At 41.1% G+C, this 25,258-nt stretch overlaps 1 protein-coding gene across 1 annotated transcript in view; it reads left to right on the top strand.

Annotated features, from left to right (window-relative positions):
* Positions 1 to 25,258, top strand: part of LOC132078293 (netrin-4-like) — a 45,227-nt gene that overhangs the window by 5,676 nt on the left and 14,293 nt on the right. The window contains exons 2-3 of the mRNA XM_059480354.1: positions 1,075 to 1,616; positions 13,372 to 13,635. Of these exons, the coding sequence (XP_059336337.1) occupies positions 1,075 to 1,616; positions 13,372 to 13,635 (806 nt within the window). The remainder of the gene's footprint in view (positions 1 to 1,074; positions 1,617 to 13,371; positions 13,636 to 25,258) is intronic.

The raw sequence follows: 25,258 nt of genomic DNA, 5'->3' as shown, positions 1-25,258 counted from the left end.
TGATATTTAATTTTACCTAAGGAAAAGCTGAATACAAATGGAGTAGGGATTTTAAAATTTGACCTAGAATGTTGAACTTATAGCTGACCTTTGAACTGCTCCTAGATTACCCGGGGTTTACAGCCATCCTATGTATCATTGGAAGGGTCATTTCCTGCAGGACCTAAATCCAATCATCTGACTTGTGACCTCTTGGATTAGATTTATGACCTTGCAAGGTCAGTCTTTAACTCCTTCTAGAGTGTTAAGTTGCAAAGAGAGCATTGTATGTCATTAGAAATGCAGATTTCTCCAGTGCAGTAATAAGTTTTGGAATGACCTTTAATTCCAGTTCACAAGACACCACTGATTTTCAAACAACATTAAGACTTTGTAGTTATCCCTACCATTTCTTAATTTAGAAGAATTAAGACTTTGTAGTTATCCCTACCATTTCTTAATTTAGAAATAAGTAAATATATGCATTGAAGATACCAAATATGTATCAGTATTTGCAGATATAACTACCTCCATGTCAAGGTATTTAAACAAAAGAGACATTTGATTTTCAGCTTTGCTACAAGCTAATGACTCAGCTACTCAACATAGATACACAGGCTTCCTTTATGTGTTCATATGTGTAATTAGTGTCTGTAACATGTTAGGCAGGAATCATCTCCTTTCTTAATGTATCGACAGTGTCTGGTCCAGTTTGACTTTGCTCTCTGATTACCATGCAAATAAAGGCATTGAATAGATTCAATATGGAGTTTTACTAGACTGAAAGTGAAAACCACAAAATTTCTCTGGTTAACCATAGAATTCAATAGACTGGCACAATTGCATTTTCAACAGAAATCAGAGTTAAGCACTAGAAGCATGAGTTTTTCTAAAGATCAGTTTCTGAGTTAGGCACCAAACACAAGGACTTATTGAGACACTATTCCAAAACTTTGTGTGAAAATATGAGGCAGCTCTCCTTCAAAGGTGTCCCCTTAAATGTCAGACCCCAGATGATGACTCCAAACATTTCTGTTGTCACCTGTTGAGAACTACCTGAGAAATTCTGCTTGTGTTTCCTTTCACTGCCCTCAGATCCCACGAGGCCACGTGCCTTCCGCTGCAGCGGCCGCGCCTGCAACCCTCCCGTGGGGAACCTGGCCACGGGAAGGACACCAGTGACCAGCACCACGTGTGGCCAGAACAGCACTGAGCTCTTCTGCTTCTACCCAGAGCAGAACCTCCTCCATCACCTCTCCCCTGGCTGTGGGCAGCCCCGCTGCACCAAGTGCAACATCAACCAGCCCGATAACTCCCACCTCCCTGCTGACATGACAGATGACTTCTTTGCAAACCCCATGTCCTGGTGGCAGTCTGCCCAAGGGGTGCACAGAGAAGAAATCAGACTGGACTTTGAAACAGAATTCTACCTGACCCATGTCATTGCTGTGTTCAAGTCACCTCGCCCAGCTGCGATGGTGTTGGAAAGGTCCCAGGATTATGGGCAGACTTGGAGGCCCTACAAGTATTTCTCTGTCAACTGTACAGCTACTTTTGGGCTCCAGGATGATCTCGTTGAGGAAGGCTCCATGTGCACTTCCAGGTATTCAGATGCAGTGCCCTGCACCAGAGGGGAGGTAAGCAATAATTGAGGTTTGGGCTAAGTTTAATGTCAAACAGCTCAAGACTTTCAGAAAACCAGAGAGTGTATCTCAAAGAGATACTGTTCATGTAAATTAAGAAAGGTATCCCATCCCTGAAGGCTTTGTGCTAAGCAAATAATGGGGAAGACAAGGAGAAATTATATACACATCAATGATAGAAATGCTTTAGCAAATTTATTTTATGAGAGCTCACAGGATAATATGAACATTGCCTGATTTTACACTGCAGATGACCAAAACTGAACTAGAATTCTAGCAAATGTAGGGAAACACACATCTATAGAGTCTGATTTATCCAAACCATTTCCAATTTAGGATGGCATGAACTGCATGATCCTTCTTTTTCTTCTCTATATAAAAAGTCTTACATGATTGGCTCACTTTTAAACACATTATTCCTCCAAGTTCAATGTTTTCTTGCTTTCCCTTTTCTTGCTGGTGGTGACTATGGCTGATTGTACCAAGCCATAGGCTGCAGGAATGAAACTGCTTGGAAGCAGAGGTGGGAGTGAGCAGCCAGGATTCCCTATTCAATGGTGGGAAAAGCCCTCCTTTCCTATGAATACTCTGATTTGTTTTTAAGCACAAGCAAAAGAGCGTTTTCTAAAGAAATGTACAATTGTTCTGATAAGTTCCTCTCAGAAGAGCATTAACTACTGATTAGAGCCTTTTCATCCATTAATCTTGAAACAGTTCAGATGGGAAAGACCATAAACATCATTGGTATCATTCATCTGCCTGTAACAGGCTAAGAAATCTCTCTGCATATTAGAAACCTGGAATGGACCATCTGGAGTAGTCATTCTGCTGGTCAGTTATCATTATTCATTTCATGTCCAAGTTAAATGCAAGTCAAATGCATCCAAATGTCTTCTGTAGGGAGGTTACAATTTGCCACGTCAAGAATCTCAGCAAGTAATATATTTTTCCATTCTTGTGTGCCTTCCAATCAAAAATCTGGAAGTACTTTGCAAAACCCAGCTAATGATCTTCAGCACACACACAAGGGTTCTGCTGCCATTTCACAGATGAGAAAAGAGCAGCACAGGAAGGTGAAGGGTTTTGTAAGAGAGGACAATTCTGGTTGAGTTAGGGACAGAATACAGAGTCTGAGGGAAATGCCTTGGCCTTAAATACAAAATAACCCTTCCCTCTCTAGTACAGTATGCCCTGCACTAGGCTGACTTTAGTGCTTACTTAACCTTGGGGAATATCATGAAGACCATGTGCTGCTGCTACAACACGTCTGAGAAGTGGATGACAGAAAATCAAATATTAAAACATTCATCCTATGCAAGCCTCTTGATTACAAGTGTCAAAGTGATTCTGTCAATTTGGGTGGCAACCACACTTAAATGAGCATGTGTGCACTTAATCAATCTATGGCATGGTAGGAGATGTCAGGAAACAATAGTAACAATAAGAACAGTCCTAAATTTACAGGTTACAGATCCCAAATACTTTCAGGAACATGAATTGAATCAGTGCAGAGGTGAGTCCCTCCATGGGAGAAGTGCTGGAGCTTTAAAGCAGCACAGAGGAATCTGTACAGCAACTTAACAGAGGACAAGACAAATACTGTTTCACAGCACATTAACCAAAAAAGGTTGTCAGCGTCTGGACAGACTTTACAGAGACCTCTCAATCAATCCAAGAAATGTCCCTGTGGCAAGGGTGCAGAAGCACCAAGTTTTCAGGTCAGTAGTATGACATAGCAGATTCTTTTGTGAACTGAAATAAAGGAAGGCAGAGTGTGGCTATTTACAGTGACACCTGATCGGGTTTGCCTGAGTGACACTGCTGCTGTTACTGCAGCTCTCAGGGGAGCTTTGCCCACACACCTCAGAACTGCAATTTTACACCTTGTTTTGAAGATGTCACAAAAGTCACCAGGGCATCCCCTCAAGCACTGACTCCAGTGACTTTGAAGGCAGCTGACTGAATCCCCACCAGGATTTCCTTCAGTCTTCTCTGCTTCTTTTTCACCTCCACTCTGACCTACCCAGTTACTGATTCTGGCTAAGCCTTGGATTGCTGAGGGGCTCACATCACAAGCTGACAGCACGTCTGAAATGATCAAAACTGTTCCAACTTAAGTGCTAATTAATGCTCTGACATAAATGCCAGTTTTCCTTACTGAGGGATTTGAAGTCATTTTCACCACATGAGACTCAGGTTATTCTTGGGTCCTATTCATTCTGAGAACAGACACAAATTCCTTTTTTAACAGGGTACAAAAGGAATAAAAAAAAAAATTAAACCCATGCTGGGGCACATCATGAAACAAGATTTCAGGTCAACTGGCTTCCAGAACTGAGAATGTAGGCATGAAAGGAGAAGGTGTTAGAGCTGCAGTAACCTGCACACATTTTTAAACTGAGATACATCTTATTCAGCACATTCTGGCCACCAAGACCAGAAGGAGTTTCTTCCTAAAAGCAAGGTAAAAAATTTGTCAGAAGAGAAAATTTTAGGAGACTAGGATGGAGCAAAAAACATTTGGATGAGTGACATGACAATGTCACAGCAGAACATAAGTTAAGGCATATCCCTTGGCTCAGGTAGATTACCCCTCATTTTTCACCTCTGACAGGGTCACATATCTCCATTCATCTCAGATAAGATACATCTGAGACAGAAGGCATTGGGGAACACCTCATATAGAAATGCAAGAAGATGACTCTCTAATACATCTTTTCCATTTTCTTTTACTCAAGGATTTGTTAAATCCCTTACTCCTGTTCAGATCCAGAGCACTTTAGTAGATAGAATCTATCTATCTGAAATCCTAGGATTCTCATCATTAGTTCATGAAATAAAACCAACATCCCATTTTCAAGGTCTGTTCATCATCTGTAAGTCCATCTACAGGGAATGTTGGCATGGAGTTTTATAAATCAATTGAGGTATTTTTTTACCCACTTGTCCATCCATCTGTTCTTCTAACTTAAAAACACTCTACTATATAGTCATGGAGCCTAAAATGAGCCTCCAGGTCAGCTAACATAAATCAAAACTTTGGCCTAAACAAAAGGAGAAATTAACAGAGCATTGCATCAGGCATCAATGTGAGCTGCAGTTCAAACATCATGTGAGGGGAAAAAGGGACTGAAATGTTTGAACCTGCATCCTGACAGCACGTGCACTCGAGGATCTGAGAGATTAAGAGCACATTTTTAATAAACTGGAATATCAGGAAATGAAAACAAATGTTCTCCTGCATTGAATGGGATGTTTGCATGAAAGGAAGACGTTAGCATGCAAAGTGGGGTGGAACACTGACCTGCTCATAACCACCAGGCCCAGAAGGAGACCCTTCCCCTACTGGGTCTGGCCAGTGGAAGGGAGTTCTGAATCAAAGGCTGGTTCATTTATGTGAGTGTCTGTGTGACAGATGACACCAATGAAGTGTGATATAATAAACCCATTACTGGAATTCACTGGGGGCTGGAAGAATTGTGTATGCCTGAATTAAGGAACTGGTTTCTATGGCAACATGTTAAGTGTGCCTTGCACAGGAGACCTGTTCATTCTCCGTTTTGTATCCTGTGGTGACCTCTTTAGGGACAGGAGTCCCCAGCAGTGCCTTTTGTCAAAGATGAGTGGACCCTCTGTAGCTAAAAGACATTTAATCACTCCTCTAAGCACACTCCCCTTGGTGAATGCCAGACCAGGACAGGTTGTGATGGGTGCAGTTCTGTCTGCTTCAAAAGCCACCGGAGAGAAGCCAGAGTCAACCCTGTGGAAGGGCTTTTCTTCTGCACTGACTATGAAGCTCTGCTGCCTTTCTCCATCCATGGGGACCTCCTGAGCAGTAGCTGTGGCACAGGGACCACTTGCACTCAAGCACCAAACCAGGCCAGGGACAAGGCTCTGTGTGGGATGCATGGATCCTGTTCCAAGGACCTGCATTTCCCACTGTTGTTTCCCAAGCTTCTCTTTTACTGTATTCATGCCAAACCTTTTGATAAACAAAGAAGTATTCCCTGTGCACACACACACCCCCACACCCCTCATTAAATGGCAACATCAATAATTCAAGAGGTCACCACTGAGGCTTCAGTGACTTCTTAGAGTTCTGATCTCATATGGCAGTGGGGTCAGTGGAAAGAAACCTGCTCAGCACATCACAAGGTTGAATTCCCAATAGCTAGGATTCAAAGACTAGTGTTGTGTTTGAATTGATTCAAAGTCTTGCACTTCAGAGAATTATCCAACAGTCACCAGGATTGGCCTCTGAAAGTTGCATGATGCTCAGGTTATTCCAGCTTCCAGCTGGAAGGGATTCCAGGAGGGATTAGTCACTAGTGTAGGTAAGTGCCTGGTTGGTAAGACTAGGGCTGTCTGTTCAGCATTTTGTTTAACTTGAGCTGCAGAGCAGGCAGAATGCAGAGGCAGGCTGAGAGGAAGCAGTGAACAGCAGCAGTGTAAACAGGCTGATGGCACTGCCAGCCCTGCTTCCCTGGAGGAAGAATTAAGGGGCTCAAGAATTTGTCTCTGAAGGGAATTTGAACTGACTCAGACTAGCCCAGCAATCCCATCCCTGGCAAGTGAACTTGAGGAGGGCACCAAGTGTCCTACTCTGACCTGGTTTGTGATGAACCATTTCAGAAACGTTTGGAACATTGTAAATCAGCCGGAAGGACACAGCAGTGGGGGTTTTTCAGCATTGCTTCTGTATTTTCTGAACATATAAGGCAGCAGATATGAACTTATTTTTTCTTCTCACCTTTCTTTATAAAACCTTAGTGAAGTTGCAGCCATTGAGGGGTTTTTTTTGGTTTTTTTTTTTCAAATCCAGGTTTCAAGTGTGAAAAAAATTTGTTGCCTAAAATGCTATGAAATGTAGTAATTTATTGTTGTAATTTTCAAACTCCAGGCAAAAGAATACTTAAATATTTGCTCTACAGTTGTCCACACATCACTGTCATGGTGAGATTATACATTTAGCCAAGTCTGTTCATGTGTAAGATTTCAGCCAAGACCTAGAGATATAAATGGCTCCACTTACAAGAAATGGATGCTGTCCCATGAGAACACAGCTTGGTTGACATGGGCTGACACTGATGGTGATGGGGTGTATCAGCTTTCCCTGACAATCAGGCAAACAGTGAAATGAGTCTCCCTGTTCTCAGTCCAGTTCCCAGTCAGGCTGTTGCATCACAAAACTCCTGTGCCATCCTTTGCCATTTCAGAGCAAGCACCATCCCTTGCAATGAAAAAGGACACTGCATTTTGTAGGAGCAGGGAAATGTTCTCACATCCCCACACAAGGGGCTGCTACATAGAAAGGAAGGAGTTTTGCCCATTCCCTCTATACAAACTGAAAGCTGAAGGGTTTTCTGTCAAATAATCTAGATTTTGTGTTCCAACTACATTACCTGTCTCATAGAGGGTACTGCTTCTCCTACAACCTTTGCCTTCCTGCATGGATGTACATCTGCAGATAACCTGAACCTACAGAATACAATTTGTTTGAGGAATAGAAAAAGTCTGCCTTGCTCTTAGATTTGCCTGACTTCAATTATGCCATAATCATATTAGCAGCTGTGCCTAAATATTAATATTAAAATGCCACATCAGCTGGATTACTGGAATAACCTCAAAGCAAATGCAAACTGAAGACACATCAATCCTTTCTGATTAGGAGAATACAGAATGAATTTAGGATGCCACTGTCTTGGTGGTAGCTGAGTTTACCCAGATCAAAGAAATTTCAAAAATCAAAAGCACAATTATTTCTTTAACAAGGTTCCATATTCCATACTGGTTTCTAAGCTTTGTTCTCTGGAAGAACAGAAAAGCAGCAGATCTTGACTGAAAAACATCATTCCATGTGTTGTCAAAATAGACCTTCTGGGAGAAGAGTCAGATTTTCTCTGTGCTCCAAACAGTAAATCAGAAAAAAGACTACTGTATCACAAGATAGAAGTCCATCAAATAAAACAGGATATAAGTCACTGGGTAGGAAAAATCCTGAGACAATTGCTTACTGTTCCTTTAAGAACAAAATCAACTCACATGGAAATCTCTTAATGAAGAGGATTTAGGAGTGATGAGAGTTTTTATTGCAGCTTCCTTCTGATGGACCCAATATAAGCACACAGACATTTCTCACCTCATTAACCTGAGTGTGTGCAACATGATGAACACAGCTTAAGGATGATTTGTAATACCAAATTCTTGCTCTGCATAAGATTCCTCTTTTACAGGAGGCCATGCATTGGCACTGCCCTCCATTTATGATTCATATTCCTTGACCTTAGGCTATGAGTTTGCAAGGGGGAACATTTGTTGTGTCCACATCTCTTCTGACTAATACTGGCTGGAAGATCAGGTTAAGAAAACAGAATTAGATGCATCAGGAATGGAGAAGCAAAGCCTATGGCAAGAAATCAAAAATCTGAGACACTGTCTCCGAAATGAAGATGATCTCTTGATTGTTGATAAAACAATGTGAGGCAGTGCCAACTTGTATACAGCAAAACCAGTCACCTAACAGTGGCTGCCTTTTAGTTCTGCACACTTACAGCATTTTCCAGACTTCCTTGCTCGGAGGAAGGTCAGGAGAGGACAGGGACCATCTTTTTGAGGCGCAGCTGACTGACTTTTGAGAATGAGAATGACAAATATGCGCTTGGTGGCAGATATGCAGATAAGCATGAACATCCCACTCAGCATTCAGCTCCAGTGCCAGTTCCTGGTTATAAGAGAAACTCATGGCCTAGGATGGATTTGCACTAAGGGTTAAATTACAGAGGTGCTGCCAACCTTCAGCTTCCACCCAGTTCAATGGAAAGATTTCTAAAGGTGTCCCTAAGCAGACTCAGTCACCATCAGATTTTCTTCTGCAGCTGTGCCTGTGCTGCTTTCATGACAGCTGCACATTGATATTTAGGGAAACAACTGGGAGATTTCAGAGCAGTCCATTACAGCAAAAAAAAAAAAAAAAAAAAAAGAACAGAGCTTGCTACCAGATAGAGATTTCATTAGATGAGAAATAGCTATACAGTGAAAATCATGGGAAGCTCTTTTCGAAACTTGCATCTTAATTAAAAGAAAACGCTTCTTTTTCATTATACTCTCTTCATATCTTTTACATGAATGTAATGGAAAACTGAAAATTCACACAGTATGTCTGGGAAATGAAAAAGTAATAATATTTGCAAAAGGCAGAAGTCAAATGTCTATCTGTATTAGAAGGAATTTGCTTCATGGGCTTTAGAATTACCAACCTTGTGAACTGAAATAAAAGGAACAAAACCAGTGAAAAGGTGAAATGTCTCCTCCTACAGCTCATGACTCTAGGAGCTCAATAATACTTAGATCCATTTATAATCTAATCTTTAATACATTCATGCATCAATGGTTGAGATGGCCAAATCTTATCTCTTCCCTGTAATTATCAAAATTGCATGTATGGATATTCATCTCCAGGAATTCTCAGGGAATTTTCCAGATACAAGGTTATTATTATTCCCCCCATTGCACAAAGTGCTTGAATACCAATATTCCATTTTTATGGAAAGAAAACAGAGCATAAAACTGAGTTCCTACTGAAATCAGTCCAGAACAGCATGAGGCCCTGGTTACTTGGTGAGCATTATAGCGAGCAATTGTGCTGGGGCTGTGACCAAATAGTTGCATTCCCCACTCTGTATTTTTACCAAAGCAATACCTTCTCCTTTTTAAAAGAAATAAAATTATTCCCTAAATCATATAAAATTGTCAACCCATATGTATAGCCACCACCAATCTCTCCTTATTTAGGATCCATTTTTCTTTAGGGTACTATAAACCCAAACACGTTCATTTAAAACATAGTCATGCATTCATAGCACAGAAAAAAGTTTAGGGAGTTGGTTTTGTTGGGTTATCTATTTATTTTTAGCTAAATTATGCATTTATGGAAAAATAATTCCTAGGATATAAGGTGCGATACCATTTCTTTTTAAAAAACTATCCCAATCTAGAATTATTTGAATCAATACATATAGTAGACTAATGAGGAGAAATTACAGGTACTAACATCTTTTTCTTGACAGTACAGCAATCTATATGTTAAGGAACCACTTTCTGACTGGCAGTTTCATGTGAGATGGAACATTCAGTCAAATATTAAAAGTGAGCCAAGAGATGATGATTACATTGTGCAATTGCCTGTGCCCAAGGATTTTAACCATCAATATTTCAAGGAGAATTGGGCATCCAGAAGAGAGAAAAAGTCCATTTTCTAGTTTTATGGATATGTGAAATAAATGCTAACCTGATTTAATTATGAAATAAAACTGCTACCTCTGTGCAAAATGCAGCTCACCTAAACCTACTTCTATTGGCACAATATATCAGCTGATCAAAATGTCTTTGATTTTTACAAAGTTAAGGAAGGTTAATTCCTTACTGGAGGTTGAATCCTAGAAGAACATTTAAGCAGCTCCCAGAAGACCCCAGCAGTGTTATGTCACCCAAATCAGATCTTTAACACTTAACAAGACTTGCCTTGGGAGAAATAAGGACAAGCAAACCCAGTCTCACCAGTGAGCTTATCCCAGACAGAAATGTGTCATGAATTAATCATACAAACAAACTCTTGTACCTCAGCTGGAATGGAATACTGGTTTTTTTCTTAAAAGGATGCCACAATCCCTATGGGACTTCCAAGCTATTAATGTCTCTACTCACAAATGGTGTTCAATGTTCTAATGGGATATGGAAAATGCCAAAGCAACTCCTCTCAAGAGAGGCAAGGCCAGAAATTAAAATATTTGCAAAACAATAAAGCCACAGGAAACCAAACCTTTTTCTAAGCTGTCAAGCAAAGAAACAAGAAACAAAACAGCTTGGTGGAAGCAAGTGGCCCTTTGGTGAGAGAAGAGCCCCTGACAGCTGCTCTTTGCCTAAAGACCTCAGTGCTCTCAGAATGCCAATTACGACATGGGGAGGATGGATAATTGACTGGAGACCCCAAAATATGAATCCATCTGTTCAAACTTGTCATACCATGTACAAAATAGGTTTCTAGTAGCGCACAGGATTTTCTTCCCACTTACCATAGTACAGCGCAAGACTAATGCTATCAAGAAGATAGTGTCAGAGAGGAAAAAGAAATATGTTAGCCATTATCTGCCATTTTTTTTCAGACAGACCCAGTAAAAACTCCTTTCCTTCACCTCATTCACCCTTCCTCTCTATCTCCTGTGAGGAGTCCCATAGCTGCTCACAGCTGGGATCTCTGGCACAGACATGGGGCCTCTTGCCCAGCCTTGTATAATGTACAAAGCAAAGTGACACAGAGTCCCCAGGCACTGCAGAGGAGAGTGGCTTTATTGCAAGAACCAGGTCTTTTTAGGCAGTTTTAGCAATTTACACAGTTTTAAGGCACAACAAGCTCAAGCCAAGCAAGCACCACGATGTGGACACGCGGCAGTCACACAGCACGGCTCTCACAGCTCTCACATCTCTCTACCTCTATTCCAGCTGGGTCACTCTCCCGTATTTCCCTTCTGCTTAGCCTAAGTAGCAGCCCTGAGCCATGATTTTACAAGGGTAACAAGGCCCTTATTTTATAAGGCTTTTCTTGTATGCAACAGTATAAGAAGGTGACTGGCAGGAGCAGAGCAGATCTTGCAGAAACCGATGCTTTATCAATTACCTTTCAGATGTCTATTTTATGGAGTGAAGTGCCTCTAGCATTTGTGTTCTTAAGCCATTTATCTGGTGGGTATCCTCTGGAGGTCCATCTGAAAGGAGATACCATTTTAACTAAGCATGTGTGTTAGAGAAATCATGGACAAGAATGCTAAGTGCGAGAACAGAGCTTATAAAAGTCAGTGACTAAATAGACTGCTTTACCCTCAATTACTCAAATTTAATTTTTTTTACCCTCAATTTTTCCTCAAATTCCTCTGGTTTATGGCAATTTAAACAGTTTCACAGGGACTTTTAACCATTTTTGATATCTCTGAGCTCAGCAGGTTCTTCAGAACTTTTCCACCCAGTTTCCTGCCTTGGTCTTAGTTTAGCTGACCAAATGGGAAGGAGAGATGTGTGTGTCTGTACACAACCAGGTGCTCAGGACTCTCAGAATCCACTCCACCTCTGTGTGATCCACAGGGGACTGGGAAAGATACAGGGTTCATATAATGGTTTCCACCAAAAGATCAGACCATCCTGGATTAGGGGAACTGGACAGATATGCAGATTTGGTCTTTGTCCTGTGAATCCACCAGTAAGGGGAATGCTGGGCACCTGGACAAAACAGAATGAGCCATTTGCTTATGGTTCCATTGGCCAGGGGAATGCAGACATCAGGGTGGAAACGCCTGGGCTATTTTGTCATGGCTTCATTGGTCAGGGGAATGTGGGCACCTGCATTGCACAGCCTGGGCAATCTGCCCACAGCTCTGTCAAACAAGGAGCTGTGGGCATCTCTGATCTCACCAAGCAAGGCTGTCTGCAGCTTTGTAAGTAGCTGACAGTATAAGAGAAGAGAATTAAAAGAAAAAAAAAAAAAAAAGAACAGAGTTAATCAAATAGAAAGCACTGTGGAAAGGTGGGAGAAGTACAGCTGCCTTTGCTGGGTTCTGTGCAAAGCCTGGCAGCTGATTCTGTTAGTTAAGGATATTTATCTCCCTATGTGCCATCAACATGCAACTGAACTATCTTCTAGGCATGCACCACAAGCTCTTTTGTGGCTCCTGCAAGCTAAAAGGAGCAAAAGTATTTTACATCCTATAAACATTTAAACTGATCAGTTCACTAGGAAGAAAGAAAAAGCAAAACAGAGAGGGAGAAAAAGGGAATCCCTATGGAAACAAAGATTTCACTCTGCTAATACTAACAGAGTGAGTCAGACAGAGACTGTGACCACTTATAAAGCAGGGCCAAAGAATCCCAAGGGTAAATACCTCTGCCACGATGGAAAAATTCAAGCAGAGGAGAAAACTACTGTCAAATTGGAGTTAGTGCCTCTAAGCCTGGAAACAGTGCTAACAGTTCTCTATTTCCCTGGCCAGGACTGTGGTGCAGCCCTCCATTATCAACCTCTCCCAAAAGCAACAGAAACAAGCACACCCCAAGAGATAGAGAAGGGTAGAGAGCTGGTGAGCTAAAATACAACAGTCACTGTTAAACATCAAGTTAGAACTGTGATGCTCAAAGACCAGCTGTTGCTGCTCTGGAGAACTGTCAAACAGCAGAAATGCTGTGACAAAAGAGTAACAACCTGCAGAGAGCCAGCAGGCACCAAGCGCCTTGGGTCCTGTGAACTCACTGCTCTGTAGCTGCTTCTGAGTAATAAACCACCTGGCTGTGTGCAGACAGGGCTCCCTCAGTGCTCACTTGCCCTAAGCTAAGCTGTGTTTCCATCACAGTTCAAGTGACCTGGGAAAAAAGTCTGATCACAGTTCCCACTTCTTTCACAGATGTCCTTGGTGCCTTTGTTTACCTGACTCTAGAACTCATGCTAAAGTCATGCTCCTAAAATGCTTCCAGAAATTGGGATGGCATGAACACTGTATTTATACCAATAAACCCTGGATTTCTCTGAGTGATACTGTTGTCACTGGGCTCAGAAACACAAGGAAATAGAGTTACCTTGTCCTTGACATATTGCCTGAACTGCAAGAAGTGAGAGCTTTCTGCTTTTCCCTAAAGATCATCTTGGGATATTTGCTGTGTATGCTGAGCTCTGTTATCAGCTCTGGAGTGTGAACTTTCTCTCTTTCAGGTGATTTATCGTGCCTTAAGTCCGGCCAACAAGATCGAAGACCCTTACAGCCCTGAGGCTCAGGATCTCCTGAAGCTCACCAACCTCCGCCTGCTTCTGCTGAAAAGGCAGGAATGTCCCTGCCATGGCTCAGGATTGGTAGAGAAACCCCAAAGATTTGCCCACTATGCCATTTATGACCTGATCATCCGGGGGAGCTGCTTTTGTAATGGGCATGCAGAGGAATGTGAGCTTGCCAACAGGACAGGAGTCATGGAGAACATGGTGAGTTCCAGACATTTATCAGCTTGCCTGACTTGCTACTTGCTTCTGCTGCCTCAGCCTCAATGTACATTTATGTGTGATCCTGTCCCAGCCTCCCTAAGCTTATCCAAAAAAAGGGCAGCACAGTCAATCCACATTAGTGAAACCTACACCACTCTGGGAAAATATTTCCTATACTCCTTTCTACAGTTTCATGTATAATAACTGATAAAAACTCTGGAACTCATAAACTTAAATAAATTGCTAAAAACCATGGACCTCAAGATACCTATAAATTGAAAGGGCTCTTTATAATTGGAACAGAGATCCAACCCCAAATGAAATCTCCTACTTATATGCCTGCACAGAACTGAACTAATATCTTTGACACAAAGTCTGCCCTGGGCAGGATTTCAGCATCAGATCTCAGATTTTCTGAGTCTGTGTGACATGAGCAGTTCTGTCATGCATAGGGTTTCAGCCATCACTTTTCGACTTTCAACCTTCTGTTACTTTCACAACATAGACAGCAACGTTCAAGATGTGAAAATAACATCTGCTCTCCCACTCTTTTATCCATGCATCTTAAAATAAGTTAGAATATTTTTTTAAAAAAAGCCAAACCTTGTAGTAAAATTATTCTGTAGTACTTGGGGAATCCCTTCCTTGTACAGTCTTTTATCTGCATTTGACCCTAGATGCGCACAAGAGGAGTTGTGTTTGAATGCACACTCAGACATTGAAATTCAGAGGAAATGACTGATGACACCTTTTTGATTTAGCTGCAAGCATTGTGTAGAGAATTGTATTAACAATCATGATATCCAGGTACATCCACACACATACATCAGAGATGGAATTCAAGACACTTTAAACTAGTCATTATCTCCTGTGGATCCAGAAATCTCTGTCTCTGTATTGGGTTTGAAAACCCAAATAACCCTTAAAACTATAGCCCCCAGTGCACTCTGACATAAAAGACTCAAGAAAAATATTATAAGCTAATTTCTGTCTCTTTAGATACATGGTACACTTGACATTTTGGTTTATGTTAGTTTGGACTGTGTATTCATTGTCTTCCTTTCAAGTTTACTAGGTTCAGAGGTAGATATTGTAATATAATTAGGACTGTATGACTTCCAAATAATTTCTGAATCTGTTCCATCTGTGGTACAAATCCAAGATTCAGCTGTATTATGTGATACTATCAGATTCAAATAATATAGACCCACTAAAATCATAACTGTGTGGAGAAAAGCTGTTTAGAGAGTGGATCGTCCTTACTGCAAACTGTTAAATAGACACATAGTGAAATCAAATAGATGAATAACACACTAAGTGAATGCAGCTGGTAGAAAAATAAACATTCTGCCCATCAGAAAAGGAAAACACAATATTGTGTGTGTTACTGGCATAACCACTGTAAACTATGACTGGATATTTTTCCCACTGGTCACAAGGGAATAGAATCTTTTTGTGCCATCAATGACTTCACAGGGCAGAAGGTGAAATAGTTTTGATGAAATGCACTTCACGAGTGACTCATGTCCCAGGAGACAGAGGGTGGATGCAGCACATGATTCTCACAGATATTATCAAGTTTTTGTCTAAGCAAGAATTCAAACACAGCTGTGCAAAAAATAAGAAAAGCCTTCTGTAGTTTTAACTATCTCTAGAATTCCTAGAGGAGGCCTGGAAAAGACCAAAGTGGGCTGGTTTGTGTCCTCACAGAAAGGTGTGATCAAGCACACCTGAACCATCCACTAGGGAATGCTTGTTGAGTGAGATTTTCCTCACAAAGAACATTCAAACCTTCAGTAGTTGCTCTGGTTTTAACATTTTGAAAGCTCTTCTTCAGTGCCTGCCTAAATAATCTCTGCTGCAAATTAAGGTGGTTCCTCCTTGTCTCCTCTTCCCCAATGCCCAAAATGAGCTGTTGATCCTCCTTCTGCAGATAGGATTGGAAGGTTCTCTCCATATCCTGCCTTAGGTTCTATTTCTGTACTAACCAGAGAAGTGTGAAACCTTAGGTGGTAAAAATTTACAATTCTACTCCCAGATCACACAAGCCTGGAGTAAAGATGATCATGCTACTGTATTCATATTTTCTGTACTTTAGACATTACAAGTCTTTCTCAAACACAAAAGAAAACCAACTCCTGGAAGATCCAGGTCCCTGGATCCTTTTGCATTTTATCTAATATTTGCCAATAATGATATTGTAGTGGTGAGGGGAGAGTTCACATAGGTCCAGATCTCAAGGTTTGGTTCACACAGCTGGCATGAGGGAGTTTAAGTGTATAACTTTTGGGCTTGAAATACATCAATCTCCTTGCCTACAAACAGGAGGAAAAGGCTTTTGCTGTTGAGGGTTCAACACCAATGATACAGCTCCCATCAGCCAACATACACTGCAAAAAATCTTTGCCATTTTGCAATTTCTTGGCAGAGGAAAGGTGCACTGCTTTCAGTCACATGGTAATGGTGGCCCACATAAAACAGGGTGTGGAAAAGATGCTACCAACACTGCACATCCAGAAATAATCTGATTCAATCCACAGGCCATATCTAGTATTCAAGGTACACAAGGGCAGAAAAGTCCCAAGACACACAGTTTTTAAAGTGGATGATGTCACGTCATCACTTAGATAGAAGGCAGAGCAGCTTGGTTTCCTGAGCTGCTGTTAGGTAATTAAGTAAAATGCTGAAAAAAATAAAGACCTCCACAGAAAGTCTTCAGTAATATGAGTTTCAGCCTCTTAATTGTTCCTAGTCCTCCTACAATGTATTTATGTTCTGTAGTTAACAAAGACAAAAACAATTTCATATAGAACACAACTGTAATTGTTTGATATGGGATAGGACCAAAATCTGAAATCATTCTGCAATTGGATCTTAGAAAATGCATTATTGTGTTAAGTTGCAAGTCTACTCTTCCTACTCTGAGAGAAATCTCTTCCATTTGTAATACTCCTAAAGCTGCTAAACTGATATTACATGAAGGCTAAATAATGGAGAAAATCAAAGCAAATTTCTTGATACTATTGAACCAATATTTTTCAACAACATTTTGGAAGGACTGGATGAGCTATGGCTGTTGGATAATCTATCAGTGATCAGTTTATTGTGGATATGTCACTTCAGTCATGGCAACACATTCAGCTTCTGGCTTCTCCACTCAGGCTGCCAATAAGAGAGGCAGCTCCATGAGAAGCAATGTCACAGATGCCACAGTGTCATAGCAACAAATGGATATGAGAAAACTGCAGATTGTAAACCCAATGTCCAAATGGTGCATCATTCCTCATATTTTGAAATCCTACAGAGTTTCATGCATATTTCTGGTCATAAGTTTGTGAAAATACAGTGAGATCCAAAATAGCCACATAGGATCCAATCAAAATATTCTCTGACTTCTTCTTTTGGAGCAAAACAGTAATAGTTACTCTTTCTGTGGGACTTTTCTTTTTTTTTAAACAAGCCATGCACCCCTCTCAACACAATTTATTTAGATTACATTTCCTGTACAAACTACTGAGAATATCATGTTGGATAGGAGGAAAACTTTGAGACATCAAGATGGGAGCTGTAAATAGGCAAGAAACTTGAGGACAAACATGTCTTGAATTTGAGGTCTGTTGCTATTGACAGTAATGTTTTCTTGGTTTCTGTTTAGCTTTCCTCGGATTGGAAAAATAAAAGGAGACACAGAGATGTCATTCCTCACCCAGCTTCAATAGCTTTGTATGGTAGCTAATGGCAAAATTCTCCTTTCTGAATATCACAGCCTGCATTTTTCAAACTCTTACAAATTGTTTCCCAGGCTTTATTTTTTTTAATTAATGGGGGTTATTAACATGCTGCTGCAAGTGAAACAACTGCCAGGAGCCAGCCAGCCAGCCAGATGAATGCATCTAGTCTTGTTCTGTGGTTGGATGCAACAGAACACAATCCTGTCCCAGGTATGGACACTGCAGGATGCACAAAGTTATGTGTGTCTCTGCAGAGCTGCCAGGTTTAGGATCTGCTTTGATGGCCCATTTTAGGTGAGTCCAGAGGTGCTTCCAGAACAGTTTACAAAGCAGAAAGTGCACATGGACAGAACACAGAATCTAGACCAAAGTCCTTTCTGTTTGCCAAACATTTCACAATTCTCTTTCTAGCTCATGAGAAGCTCAGAAAGAGGAAAGCAAATGTGGATGAAAATGTTTTTGTATAAAGCATTGGGTTTTTTTTTTTTTTTACTTGTTAATTACTGGTACCTACAGTGCCAGGAAATTCTTACAAGTGGCCTCGGATGTTTCTTTTGCTTCTTTATCCTGTTTACAGAGACAAACTAGACTCCCTGTGGGCCTGATCCTGCACAAGGAAGCAAATGGAAAGTTTTCCCCTTACTTCAAAGGGAGCAGGATCTGGTTCTAAGTAGGATTCCTTGTTTGGCATAATGTGGGTTGCATGAGGTAAAACCTGCTTTTGTACATCAGTTTTCTAGGTGACCAGGCTGTTGTAAGCCTTGTAAATATTATCTATCTCCTCTTCACATATCTTGTGCAGTTCTATTCATAATCCCCAGCTAAGTTTTCACATTATCTGATTCCAGCTGTGCCCAGAACTCAGAGGTGCAAGAGGTGCCACTCACTTTCAGGACATTTGAACAGTGGTATTTACTCATTACTCTGTGATTCTGACACTCAATATTTAAATACTGATCCTCATTCCCCTTTCTTCTTCCTTCATTCTTAAGACACTCACCAGGAGCTGGTGACCTACTGTAACTCAGATGCCATTTCAGCATGACAGCTGTTCATTGTGTGCAGTTTGTTACAGATTCATAATGGAGTTACTGGCAAAAACAAGAGGACAGCTTGTCCCCAAAATCAATAATAATCAAGGCAGAATTCAGAAAGAAGGCAATAAGCAAGCAGAATGAAATATGAATTGTGAGAGGTGAATTCAGGCAGAAGGTAGAGCTGTGTTATTAAACTCTTACAGGTTGAGTAATATTATCTTGTTACTGTTCAAAAAGCTCTTAGGGGTGTCAGTCTGAATGTTTAGCTGAACACTATCACTGGTTTTTCTCCACCATTACCAATTCAGTGAATTTGGGACCAGCAGCAGCTCATTGACTCACTATGAAGATCAAAACCCACATGGGCTCAGGTGGTCCTGCCACAGATGTCCCAGCTCTACTTATCCCTGTCAAGTTCCTGCAAATTTAATTTACCAAAGTCACCAAGTATGAGCCAGAAACTGAGTTCCCTCAGAAAACACCCATATGTGTAGTAGTTTTCTGACATATACATGTATCAGGCCTTTCTCCCAGAAAACAGCAAGTGACAGAGGAAAATAATGGCTTTTCTCATTCCTGATTAGAGCAGGAATTTGAACTGTCCATCTGCCCATAGCAGGCACTGTAATCTGGGACTTCCTCCCAGATCACCCATTCTCTTTGTAACTTTTTCAAAGTTGAAGGAAATTTTTAGTTCGGCCTCTTATAAGTTGTATGTGCTCTCCTTAGGACTTGGTATTCAAGGATTTTTTATAAATCTGCATGGATATTCTTTTCATTTGGAGGGACCACAGAGCCCATTTGAACTGTAAGAGAAACAAAGCAGAACAGCAGACACTGTTTCATTTAACCATGCAAAATTACCCAGGAAGAGTCAATTTACTACAAGCAGGTAAGGGATAGCATCTGATGTCATAGCAAACTGCAGTATCCCAAATTTCTCTGGTGACATTACAGAGTGAATACAGATTCTGAAGGCAAACATTTTTTCTGAATCAGCAACAGTTGCTCTGACCTGGAAGGCTTCCAAATTTAACCTTCATTCATGAGGAAAAAAGCCCCCAAACAGACTGAGAGTAGCCCAGGAGAAAGAGCAACAGCCACAATATTTAATGAAAGGACAATAGGTAAAGAAACTAAATGGGCAGAGAAAAAGCAAGAGGCTCCAGGTATTATACAAAGCTGAACAGAGTTTTTAAAAAAGGACAAAGAGGTGGAAAGTTTTCTCTCACTTTCTCAGCTGTGAATCAGAATTCAGGTGAAGAAGCCTTGTGCAAAGATGACCAAGTACCATGTAATTTCTTGGAACTGTTGTACGAAAACAGGATAAAGTTCTACACTATGTGCTATAAATCCACCAAAAGAGCTTGATGGAAGAACTACTGGATGAAACTCACAGCTGAGTATAGCAGGTCAAGCTAAATGGTTGGAACTGATCATCCTGGCATTAAAATGCACAAAGCTATAACCTCCTCTATGTCCTGATCCAAAGCTGCTCAGGTGGTTGATGTACAAATCAAAGCCTTTGGCAGCAACACCAGACTTATAACAGCATGACTGTACTGTGAGACAGATGAGGGAATTAATCCAGATTAAAAATAGTAGTGCCAAGGGAAAAAAAACCCTCGGTTTAGCTTTTTTCCAAACATGGTTTGGTTTTACAGCCCAATTTATACATAACTCAGGGCATGATGTAAGTGATAGCATAGAAAGAAATAGTAAGGAAATGTCTCAAATTGGGATTGTCCAAAAAAAGTTTAGATCATGAAGCCACAGTCTGAGAACACAGCTGCTATACCAAAACACAATACTAGAACTCACTTTCACATGGCCATTAAAGCCATTGTGATGGTGATTGAGTATAGCAAAACATTTGTCTTCCTTTCCTGGACTAATTATATCCTATAAATTCAGGTATGTCAGTTTATAAATGTCTACCCTTTGCAAAATTGATTAGAAAACTTCAAGTATGAGGAAGCCAGAATATCAGCATTTAAAGCACCAGTTTTCATCTTTCAAAGCTGACAAGCTGCATTAGTGACAGGGGCAGCCCCAGCTAAATGCACTGGAGAGCAGGAGTGCAAGAACACAAACTATTCCAGGGGATGCACATGGCACTTCAGACTGGTATTATGAAATGGGGAGGTTTATACAATCACACAGTCTGCCTGCCTGCATTTTTTTCTCAGATCCATTCCCCGCCATAACTTTGGAAAACACCATCCAGTTTCAAAAAAAAATTTGTGAGAGCAACTGAACTCTCAATACAACGAATGGGAAAGAGCCTCAGAGACAGGACAGTTATCAGAGTAATGAGGAAAAGCAGATGAAGGGAGACGTCATAAAAATGAATTTCATAATGTTTCCAAAGTACTCAAATATTGCAGCAATGAGCCCAGTGAGAAGTTCATATAGGCCTAAACACTTTTGTACCTAAGGATCAGGATATGTCAAATGATGATGTGTTACCTATGGAACAAAAGGACAAAGTGAAATATAGAGGTGATAGAGAAATCCCCTGGATCTTCATTTTTCATCTGCTGTACTAATACATTTATATGCATTCATATAAATCACTGTCATAAACTACTCAGGCTTTAGCTGAAAACTGGCTTTTTTCCTAACTGGTGGCATGAGTCTTGCCTCTGCTGCTCACACCTTGCTCTCAAGCTTCCTCCACCTGGACTGCCAGCTCCAGATGAAGAAGGCTGAAGTATCTCTTACTCTCAAAGTATCAGGTGCTTCTTTTTAGTCAGATATCCTAAAGATGCCAATGACATTAATCCAGTGGCAATCAAAGTGTTATTATTAGTGTCCTGAAGGCACTAACAGAACTTTAACAGCCCTGACCAGCTCCACCTGCGACTCTCACCTTTGCTCTCTGTCCATTGGCTTGGGGGTCCTATTTAAGCTCAGCCCTGAGGTCTTGCTGCTTGTTTGCATTCCTGCCTGTGGCCCAGCCTCCTGGGGGGGTGTTGGGGCTCTGCTCTACTCTGTCTGTACCTTCCCTCTGCACCTTTCCCTGGCCTATGCCATAGCTTGGCTCTCCTTCTGCCCTCTGAATAGATTTTGCACCTATACTGTGTCTTTCTTGGCCTGTCTCTTGCTGCTCCTGAATTATCCCAGTCCCTTTTGTTTCTGTGGTGCCAGCTCCCTGCTCTGCCCACTGTGCTTGGGATGGTGCCTCTCAGTAAGGGCCCAGCCTTTGCTTTTGAAAACCTGAGATTGTCGCTCTTTGGCCCTTAAAGAGCAGCTGGTCCTTGTTGCTTCCTGACACTCCTCTTCTTATTAATCTTATAAATCATCATTAACTCCATGTGAATTTGACTCTGCTTTCAAGGGCATAGAAAGGTATCAGCATAGTTCCCCTGGACCTGTACTTGTCTGATTATCTTCTCTTTCCTGGCATGATATTTGTGATCCAGTGCATCCTGAGATCTTTTATTGCTAGATTGCAGTTTTCCAGCTTTTTGGCCACTTTAGTGAGAGAAGTGTGGACTTATTTTAGCAGTGAATAACAACTCAGGGACACACCTGTTCTTGTGCTGGTGTTGAGTTGACTCTCATACTCTCCTGTCTTTAAGCAGTATCCCATTTCCTATTTTATCTCACAGTTTCCTGTATTTCCTTCTTGCTCTTTCCTGGACTTTAGTCTCTGGCTGCCTCTCCTATCTCTTCCTCTCTAACAGAACAAATTGTCTCATTACTCACAGCCACCTCAGTTAACCTTATTTCATCTTACACTTGCATGTAACAGGTCTCTTCCACAGCTCAGCTTTTCCTGCATTAACCAGTCTTTCTGTGATGGCCACTTACATCCATTAATCATTTTTCTTGTGTGTTCAATGTGAGCTATTGTTCCTCTCTGTTTTCTTCTCCTATCCAAGTCCTTTCTGTAATTTGTTGTCACCTCATGTTGCACTCTCTTCTGTAGCTGTTTCACCCATGAATGCTATCTGAGATTACTCTCCATGGAAAAAATATTCCTTGATACACATGGCAGACTACTTTCTCTTTCATTTTGCTTTACCTTTGCACCAATACCAGTCCATTCTCTTTGCCTTCTTCTTAAACATATGTCAAAAATGTTAGTGCCCAAATGTAACACTTTCTAAAAGAATCTCCATGCCGGCTTCCCTGTTTCCCTGTGCCTGCTCAATGGCTTAGACAAAAGGGCTGAAAAGCCAAGCAGACAGCCAGCAGGAGAGCCAGTCATCCTTCCACGTGGATTTGGGAGCTGTTCCATAGCAGGGATCACAGGTAGGAAGCCTCTTCTCTGCCTCTGTCCTGCTCACAACATGGCACAAACTACAGCTCAAACCAACCAGCAGGCAATGAGCAAACTAACACATCTATTTTCCAAAGAATAACTCAGCCTTTCCTTTCCTCTCTCACTGAATTTTCCTGTTTATTTTTCTGAATAATTGTTCATGAGTGTTCATACCATCTGTGCTGTGCACTGTAAGCACAGGCTCCTGTGGAATAATGAATATTTGATCATGTCATTCAAGGCTAAAATGAGATTGCATGGTTTAATTCTATCATTTCCCAACTGCACGGTCTCAGCACTTTTCATATATTTTTTTAATATAGTGAATACAGAGTATTGTGTATTTCTAAACAGTAAAATGGGCTAACTTACAGATTTTACATAGAAAGAAGTATTTCCTAAGAAAGTGATCTAGGATTTTGTTCTGATCCATGTTAGAATGAGCTGTGAAGTTCAGGTGGAGTCTGAATTCTGGAGATATGCAAATCTATAGTTGTGGGTCAGGTTCTTTTTACATTTCCTCTGTTCTTCAAGGGAGAACTTGAAGCCTGAAAAGTCAAACCCAAACAGTAAAAAGCACAACGCTGTTGTATGAGTATTTTTAGTATTTTTGCCTTGTTCCCTGTCACTTGTCACGCTGTTCATGCCCTGAGTGCGGATGGGTTTCCTGTGCGGTGGGAGGGCAGGGGCAGACCCGCAACCACTGCCAGCTGGCCATGGAGTGATGGATCAGCTTTGAACGCTCCTCTCCCTGCCTGCTGCACCATTTCTGCTCGGGGAGGAGCAGGAGCCAGGGCAGAGGAGAGCAGAGTGCTGCAGGCACATGAGTTTGGGAGCAGAGGAGCACATCCACACTACTGCTCTTTTGAATGCATCTTGGCTGATCCCGGGCTACCTGCTCTGCCAGGTGGGGGCTGCAGGGAGAGCCTGGCTTTTGGACAGACCGTGGAAAAACCTAACTCATGTTAATGGTGAGGTTATAGGATGAAAGTCAATCCACACTCCCGTAAAAAAGAAATTTCAGCCTGGTTTGGGGATTTTTTTTGGTGCAGTGGGGCAGAGCTGTGCTGAGCTCAGGATCTTCAATAGCCCATGGAGGGACAGGGGTCTAATCCCTGATTTCTGAACATTTCCTGCTCTGGTACCAGTGTCTCCTGGTATTATAGCAGCTGCTCTTGTGATAAATGTAGAACACGACTTATGGTACCACCCTTCCCTTTCTCTCACACCCTAAGCTTGATATTTCCTCCAAAAATTATCTGTTAAATCCTTTCCCTGAGGCATTGCAAACAGATATTGGAATGCTATTTGCTTACTAGAAAAAAAGAAACAACCAAGCAAAAAGTAGCAACAACATAAAAACCCTTCTGTAAGGCTGTTCATAAATGTGGGTTGATATTACAGAATCTTGTGCAAGAAATCACAGTTTATTGTAAAAGTGGCTGCTTTACTCCTGGTGTGTAAAATTACTTGACAGCAGAAGTACTTTCAATGGTAACTTTCTCTTTGAAGGCTGGACTAGCTCAGTTTTCAAGGTCTGGTTTCTGGTGTGAATACCGCCTTCCAAATCTGAGATGTATTTGAATATTTCCATGACTAAAAATCTTTATTGTGTTCCATTGAAGGTAGGTAAGTACAAAGGAAGCAAGTTCTTTCTTCAAGTAATTTCTCAAGCAAATAGTCACAGAACTATTCAGCCAGTCTTAGTCAAGACTTTTTGCACTTTATTTGCCCAAATACTATGTATTGTTTTCTAGCTTAGATGGGTTTATGTACTTCAGCCCTGTACTTCAGGCAGCTTTTGCTCATTTTTGTTGAACATCTTCTAGTTCCTAATTTATCTGGTAGTAAGATGTTCAAAACTAAGCACAGCATTGCAGGTACAATTTTTTGTCCCCTTGTAGTCACAGTGCTCTTAGTTCCACAGCCCAAAATTTTACTGGGTCATTTCTACTAATCTAATTTTTATATAGTCATATGTAAGTTGGCAGGCTGGTGCCTAAGTTAAAATATCCTCATAGAATGGCTCACAGCTCTCTCACTTTTCTGTGGGAGTACTGGTTGGTATTTTTCCATTTTTAATATTTTTGCTGCATTTTTAACTATGCTAGGATGTCTATGGCTATTTCCTCATTCATCTAACAATTTAAAATTTCATAATTCATGGTGATTTCACTTCCCTATATTTATACTCTCTTCCAGATCAGTGTTAACATCAAGACAGAGCCCAGCATGCTCTGTTAGCCTGTGCTCTCCTGTGACTTGGCTCTGCTAGCTCAGAGTACATTTGATACTCTTTGCATGCTCTTGCCCTGGACTTGCAAATCAAAATAAGACCTGTTAGCTCACCAAATTTAGAGTCTACAGGTTGTTCATCAATGCAGTAATTAATTAGCCAACTGAGAGTTAAATTGTTGCTATGTGCATTTTGTAAGATACAGGAAAAATTCTACATCATTAATGACTGCAAAAAGAGAGCGCTTCACATTTTAGCTCCAGGCTCTGTGGGTTTCCTGAGAGAGCCAGGCAGCCGTGTGGGAATTGTGCACAAGTCCCAGCTCCTCATGAGCTGCTGGGGACTCCAC

This window comes from Ammospiza nelsoni, chromosome 11 (assembly GCF_027579445.1).
Source record: "Ammospiza nelsoni isolate bAmmNel1 chromosome 11, bAmmNel1.pri, whole genome shotgun sequence".
In the NCBI taxonomy this organism is placed as follows: Eukaryota; Metazoa; Chordata; class Aves; order Passeriformes; family Passerellidae; genus Ammospiza; species Ammospiza nelsoni.
The sequence above is the reverse complement of the archived record's forward strand: the minus strand, read 5'-3'. Positions and strand labels throughout refer to the sequence as shown.